The sequence below is a fragment of the Ambystoma mexicanum genome, chromosome 2p (genome assembly GCF_040938575.1).
Source record: "Ambystoma mexicanum isolate Mex_15411 chromosome 2p, UKY_AmexF1_1, whole genome shotgun sequence".
NCBI classification, from domain to species: domain Eukaryota; kingdom Metazoa; phylum Chordata; class Amphibia; order Caudata; family Ambystomatidae; genus Ambystoma; species Ambystoma mexicanum.
In genome coordinates, this window is record NC_090923.1 from 58,716,812 (window position 1) to 58,724,480 (window position 7,669).

The window sequence follows — 7,669 nt, forward strand, 5'->3', positions numbered from 1 at the left end:
CAGTCTGGCCAGCATGTATGATCTTGCTCTCAGGAGTTGCATGTGAGTTGTAGTCTGGCCAGCATGAACGATCCTGCTCCCAGGAGTTGCATGCATGTTGTAGTCTGGCCAGCATGAATGATCCTGCTCCCAGGAGTTGCATGCATGTTGCAGTCTGGCCACCAATTGCATGCATGTTGCAGTCTGGCCAGCAGTTGCATGCATGTTGCAGTCTGGCCAGCATGAACGATCATGCTATCAGGAGTTGAATCCATGTTGTAGTCTGGCCAGCATGAATGATCCTGCTCCCAGGAGTTGCATGCATGTTGCAGTCTGGCCAGCAGTTGCATGCATGTTGCAGTCTGGCCAGCAGTTGCATGCATGTTGCAGTCTGGCCAGCATGAATGATCCTGATCCCAGTAGTTGCATGCATGTTGCAGTCTGGCCAGCAGTTGCATGCATGTTGCAGTCTGGCCAGCGTGAATGATCCTGATCCCAGGAGTTGCAGTCTGGCCACAGCAGGCCTTCCTTGGAGCCTCGTGTTTTGCATCTCTTTGCCCTGCTTCATTCTGCAGCTCCCCTCCCTCCCCCTTCATGCTTGTCCTAGTAATACACTGAGGATATGTGGCCCTAGTGTTCATTAATCGCTGCTCATATTTTACAAAGCTTTTAAGTGGAGAGCCCCTTTATATTGCATGAACAAGACTTTCTGTGCATGGTTTCCAATGGGATTCCTTTATTGAAACAATTGAAAGTGATTTTTCCAAATGGTTTCTGTCTGTTGGAACGGTACATGTATGGTCCTTCTTGTCTATTTTTTAAAATCAAAGCAACCCCCCCCCATCTGATGCTTTTTTCTTACTCTGTAAACCAAGGCAGCATGTGAGTTGCACTATGAAGACATTTAATAGCACAGATCCTGAATGCTTTTTTTAAAAAAAAGTTTCTGTTCCTTTTACAGGTTCCTTTTTTGAAACACTTTGGGGACCTTATGCTGGATGGACTCACTCTGTAAGTAGCCAGAAAATGCTGGGTTATTAAATGCGTGTTATTAAAAACTCTTGTTAGTTTACCTTGGATTGGCTGAAAAACTGCTTTCAGTTGCATTCTGAGCTAGGTGTCAGGTCAAATATTACTGCACGATGTTCCTACTCTCTGAATTGTTACTTGTTTCCAGAACTGGTTCCTGGAGCTCCGCAGTGGCTGGTCTCCAAGGCTAGTCCTCGGCCAGATCAGGTTAACAGGATAACCAATTACTACGTAAAGACCTCTGAGTAGTCAGATGCAATCCATGGCTATATTGAAAACATGGTGTGGATTTGCCACTTGCAGACTGACCTTGAAGATCCTTGATCTCAACTTACACTCAATCCACGTTAAATACCATGAGGGCTCTGCTGCTTGCCAGGCTGAAAGCTGGAGCCTATAGATATGATCATTTGGCACCAGTACACATATATGTCATTGGTCCCGTAAGTCAAATGAAGGTAGCCTAAAGCCCTACCCAAACATGCAGCATAGGGACAGAGGCCTTTCCCTTTCATGATGCAAAGTAGCAGCCAGCAGGCGTCAGTAGCGAGCGGAGAAACACTTTTCTTCTTTTCCACCGATGCTCAATTATATGTTCCCTATTGTGAGTCTTTCTCCTACTGAACACAGAAGCCCCAAAGAAACGAAGTTGTGTGCATAGACTCTGAATCTAGCTAGCATTAGCCGCAAGGTAATGAGCATGGCCAGAGCCTATTCTCCTGCTCCTGTGAATGTTGTGGGTGTTACAGAGTTGCATCTTTCCCATGAAGAAGGAATGGTAAAGGTGCCAGCCTTCTTCCCATGAAGAAGGAATGGTAAAGGTGCCAGCCAGCTTCACAGCTAATGAAGGAATGGCCTGTACTTCATGTGCTAGGCGAACAGACGTTTCCAGGGTAATGGAAACAGAACCCACGGGAGTTATACTATGGTACCAGGGCTTCAAATAAATGTGGACAGCATCTGTTCCACCCTCCTTACCACACTAAGATGGCCCAATGCGAGTGCAACTCAACCCAGACCGCCCAGGTGCAACGAGTGTCCATTAGCACCGCCCAAGAGGAGGAGAGACCTTGGTTTAAAAGCCAGTCATTGTTAATCCTTTGGAGAGCTGGCAGGCGGCCAGCAACAGATCTTAGAAGAAAGTCCTGAAGACTCCCAAGTGAGGAGAATATGGTGGCGGAGACGGGAAGGGGGTAGGAGGAGACACTGGTGTGTTGCAAGTAAAGAGAAGCATAGTGTAGATGAAGAAGAGACCTTGGGAGCGCAAAGATATGTGGTGTTAGAGGATGGAAGTAGTGGTAGTGTGGAGCCGGATGGAGACCCTGTTTTGTTGGACATGGAGAGGGAAAGCCCAGGCCCCACGGCCTGGGGAACCCTGCACCCCTAGTCATTTTCTCCAAAAGACCCCAGAGGTTAAATGGTGTCCTCCTTGAATAGGGGAAGACTTTAGGAGAATTTCTTTTTGGATTTTGTATAGCGGAAATTTTTGTTTTGGATTGTGTTGAACTTTGTGTACGGTGAGCACCTCGCTGGAGAACCCCTGTTAGATCAAGATGGGGAGCCGTGCGCTGTTTATCTGCGCTGTTTATCTCAAATCTTGAAGCCACCTAGCAAGGCAGGTTAGGAAACACGTGAGTAGAGGCGCAATACAAGTACCAAATCATATCTCCAGGGGCTGAAAACTAGAGGCGTTTTGCTCATAGAGGCTCACGATTTCAAAGAGCTGAGGCTTTCCTAATGTTGCTTACATGGATGCTTTATCGTCCGATAACAAATAATCCAGGGAGCTAAGAAGCAACCCAACGTTTTTCAAAAGTTTTGTCAGAAACCTAAGACTCCTCTGTACATATATATATATATATATATATATATATTTGTGAAAGTGTGTTTGTATGTTTGGGGTTGGCTGCAGCCCCGTAACAGTTGATGGGCTGAATTGTTGGCCCACGGTCGGCATACCAGTCTAGAGTACACTTGTGATATTGAAATTTGACCCACCCCACCCATTCGCCCTGCACAGTGGGGGGTTCAGCCCTGTGCAATCAGTGTAGGCATTTTTGGGAGATTGCTGATTTTGCGACTTTTCCAATAATAGGACGTTAGGACACAAGGTCGGCATACCAGTCTGGAGTGTACTGGTGATAGTGACATTTGACAAACCCCACCCATTCACCCGGAACAGGGGTGGAGCAGGGTCTAGCCCTGTGCTATCAGCATAGGCGATTTCAGGAGATTGCCGATTTTGCGATTTCTCCAAAATAAATAAATTAATAAAGACATTATTTTTTTAATAGGTTATTTGTCGTGCTACTATACACGTGTGTGTGTCAGGGTACAACAAGGCAAGTGGGGGTGAGTGAGGGTGGAACGATCCTACTAGGCCTTGTACATTCGGATCGTGCAAGTGCAGGTTATTTATAATGTGTTTAGTTTCAAGCGCGGATCAGAGATTTGAACCTATGTTCCTCAAAGTGGTCTTGCTTCAGGAGGTTATGACACAATAAAACATACACAAGGATATATCAGAACCTCACGTGCATGTCAGCTACAGACCCGTGCAACGCTCGTTGGTACCGCTAGTATTTGTCATGTTTTAAAGATTCTTGTGCTGAAGATGTGCTGAAGATGTGTAGTTCTTAAAATTGTACATTAGATTGTGTTAACTGTATATTATAGCTTGCTTTGTAAATTGTGCAGGGATCAGATGTTTGAGTTAACACACTTACATAGTGGTATTTAGCTACTTATGCACGTTGTACATTTACAAAGAAGGCATTCAAATAAAAAGGTACATTTTAAAATCTGGCCACAACTATGTGAGTGACACAGGGCATTTATAATTGTCATGCATCTCAACATGCTACATTTCAAAAGTAGAAAAGTAAGTGACCACCTTCCTCCTCCAATCAAATGCCTTCTCATTAAAGGTGGTCCTACCCCCAACATAACGATGCATCATGAAACCCTACCCTTACCCCACCGCTACGTGACCTTGTGCCTAATTCTTAACACAAACATTACAGAAGGATCCACCACTAATTTACTTTGAACTAGTCCTGCTATGTGTGATCAAAGACATTCAATGCCGCTATCCAAGCACTGTTCCTCTCAAGTATAGGATACTACAGCTCCATGGCTACTTGCCACCCACATAACAAAACAATGGTGGCACTGAAAGGATCGTTTATCATAGAGCCAAGGAGTTGTACCACGGCGCGCCCTTCCTCTGTGACCTGCACTGACTCTTGAAACAAAACTAAGTTCATTTTTAAATGGCATCCCATTAAGGGCAAATGCATGCATCCACAAACAAAGACTTGCTGTCGTCATTGGCAACTCATGAGAGCCAGTTTCTTCTTTTTACATCTTTGACGACTCCAGGGAAGTCGTCCCTTCTCTCCAAGGGGGAGCCACCCTCTTTGGGACTAGGCAGGTGAGCCCACTATACTTAATACCCCGTGGGGGACTGGGGCTAGCAGGAAACCACTGGGGTGACCCCCAAGGTTAGGCAACAAGGAATCCCCATGTCAGGGATTTTCAACACCTCCCTTTAACACAGTCTTTATTGGTTATATGGAAAATGAAGATGTCAGTAAAGCACAGGTCCCTTTAAAGTGGATGGCTGGATTTCTAACCTGTTTGTTTCCACCCTAACATGAAGAGCGGAACCAAATGATTCGATTGCAGAGCCCAGACCAAAGAGGAGATAGCCAGCCCAAGAGGAAGAGGTCGATCTGAGTAACCACACAGAGGAGGGTACGTCTCGCTCTCAGTAGAAGCCTGGAGGCAGACCCACGCAGGCTGCCTGGTGGGCGGAGTAACAGGGAAGCCCGTGGAAGGCTGCCACTATCAGGATGGCAGGGGGTGGGGAGCCCAGAGACACCAAGGAGAAACTAAGCAAAGCCACGCCAGAAATGGTGTGCCAGCTTCCTCCCTAACTGCCGCCGAGGTTCTGTCAGTCCAAGATTGGAGGAACTGACGCAAGAAATGGAGGCGCAGTTTCGTGCCGGCTGGAGAGATCGCCTTCCCCTCGGAGCACTGCTGCTGGAAAGCAAGTACGTGGCATAGGTCGAAGAATGGATGGAGGGCAATGCGTCCTCACCGTAGCCCATGCTGGGCTGAGGATCAAGATACACCACAAGGGGTCGAGAAAACCGATCAACAAAGAAGGGCTGAAGAGCCATAGAGCCCAAGCCAGGCTAAGACACAAGATACCCCAAAAAGGAGTCATATGTCCCACAACCCAACCATGGTTGAGCAAGGGAGCCAGCTGAAATACGGAGAAGCACCAGATACTGGGGTGAAAGACATTTTCAGTTACATGAGTACAATCTAAACCAGACTACTAGAGCCTGCTGTCTCCAACCACATCGAGAGTAATTCGACAGATTTGGAATTATAATTCTTTGAACTTCCTAACAAGGCCTCTGGGCAGTGAAGAATAGTAAGAACATTCCGGCCGACGGCCGGATCAAATGGCACTTTGAAAGGAGAAAGTCTGAAAGGCCTTTGAAGTCTCACACCCGGCCTGTGGCCTGAGGTGGGGGTTAGACAACTACCCAACAGAAGGGAAGTAACCCTTTCATAGGGTGCATTAGTTAGGTTTTTTTGATAGTAGTAGGGCAGGTGTTAGGTTATTTTAGGTTTGGACAGAGGACGGAGTTTCTTTTGTTAGACATCCTGACGAGCACCCATTCGTTATTTTATTTAAAGAAAGGGGAACTGGAGGAGGCATTGGGGGAACTCATGATGGAAGTAGGGATTAGAGGAGGCATTCGGGGAACTCATGGTAGAAGTAGGGATTAGAGGAGGCAGTCTGGGGAACTCATGGTAGAAATAGGTATTAGAGGAGGCATTGGGGGAACTCATGGTGGAAGTAGGGATTAGAGGAGGCATTCGGGGAACTCATGGTAGAAGTAGGCATTAGAGGAGACATTCGGGAAAATCATGGTGGAAGTAGGGATTAGAGGAGGCAGTCTGGGGAACTCATGGTAGAAGTAGGGATTGGAGGAGGCATTCGGGGAACTCATGGTAGAAATAGGGATTAGAGGAGGCATTGGGGGAACTCATGGTGGAAGTAGGGATTAGAGGAGGCATTCAGGGAACTCATGGTAGAAGTAGGCATTAGAGGAGACATTCAGGAAAATCATGGTGGAAGTAGAGATTAGAGGAGGCATTCGGGGAACTCATGGTAGAAGTAGGGACGTATTCTTTCCTTTAATAAAAATACACCTTTGCAAACGTGTCTTGCCCCTCTCCTGTGCCACACAACCTATACCCTGTACGAAAACAAAAGCCCAAAAATAAGCCTCCTCCTGTCACCATATGCCCACCTGTCATCCACTAAAATAAAAGATTTGAACAAAAAATATATACCTCTAGACTGAGAAGACTTAAGCCCTCATTTGCCTCCTCACCACAAGCCCCCACCTGCTGCTATCACGCTCTATTCATTGACATGTAACTAGAGTCATATAATCCCCAAGTCGTATCATAGGGCACAGCACTGTGCCATCTGCCACTTGCCATCGTGTGTGTGTGTCTATGTGTACATGCCTCCACCTGTGTATTTCTGGGAGTCCACATGGGCGCTTTCATTTCTTCATCTACTATTTGCAGGTCTTATTCTGCGCAGACTTGAAGAAGTTCAAAGATCTCACTCAGCATCAAGCAACAAGGACGAGACCAGAAAAGAGAAAAAAATAAGTTTTCCATATTCCCTCATCAAACCAATCCCTTGGATCATGAAAATTCCTGCTACTCGTTCTCCATGTTCCTATCGGATATCCGGGGCCCAACCCGGCGAAGATTCATAATGGAAGGGCGCTCTGAAATATCATCTGATGAGAACATTTTCCTTCCAAATGGACCTCCTAAAAATATAAAAACGTAAAAAGTGATACTTTTTTTTGTACAAAATAAAAGCTTTTTTTTCACCTGCCTAAAATATAAGTTGTTTTGATAAAAATCCAAATCTGTTTCTTTAATTCCCTAATAGGAGGCGGAATAGGGGTCTTTATATGGTTCTTTTCAAGAAGACTTTGCCAAGTAGAAGCATCTTCTAATAGGAAAGATAGTATATTTTCAGTTGCTCTTGTACTTTCAAGGATAATTGCCCCTAATCAATATTGCTTTAGAAGCAGACCTCTCTGGCAAGCAATTCTAACGGATACCTTTCTATGACAAATTCCTCATCTTTTGAAATAGTTCTAGGTGCAAACAGGAACCTTCAAAAATTAAAGTACAAGATGCCATTGTCCGAGCAGCCCTGTATCGGGTGCTTGGGCCCGAGATATGACACTGACATCTTTGAATTCTCAGACACTGCACCCTAGGGCCTATCCTGAGCACAAGGCCACAGTGTTGATGGGGCTGAACAGACCCGGTAGGTATGGATGGTTTCTGTCTGCCACCATCATTGCAACCCCATCCCAATCCTTATTCGACTCCGGGACCAGAACCAGAACCCAAAGGAAAGGAGCCAGTCAAGACAAAGGAGGGGCCTGGCCGCAGAGCAAGTTGTCTTCCAAGCACCAGTCTTCCTTCACTGCTTCCAAGACATGGGGCTGCAAGAATACTCTCTAACACACACCCTAGAGAAAAAAGCGAAACCTTGCATTTTCATCTTCCACCTCTACCCCAGCAGTGTGGAAGACACTTA

The 7,669-nt window shown here is 46.0% G+C and overlaps 1 protein-coding gene across 2 annotated transcripts in view; it reads left to right on the forward strand.

Moving 5' to 3' along the window:
* Window positions 1-6,960, forward strand: part of OGG1 (8-oxoguanine DNA glycosylase) — a 191,212-nt gene extending 184,252 nt beyond the window's left edge. For both annotated transcript variants that reach the window (XM_069643250.1, XM_069643251.1), the window contains exons 7-8: window positions 941-990; window positions 6,628-6,960. In XM_069643250.1, the coding sequence (XP_069499351.1) occupies window positions 941-990; window positions 6,628-6,714 (137 nt within the window). In that variant the 3' untranslated portion in view covers window positions 6,715-6,960. The remainder of the gene's footprint in view (window positions 1-940; window positions 991-6,627) is intronic.
* The last annotated feature ends 709 nt before the right edge of the window (window positions 6,961-7,669 follow it).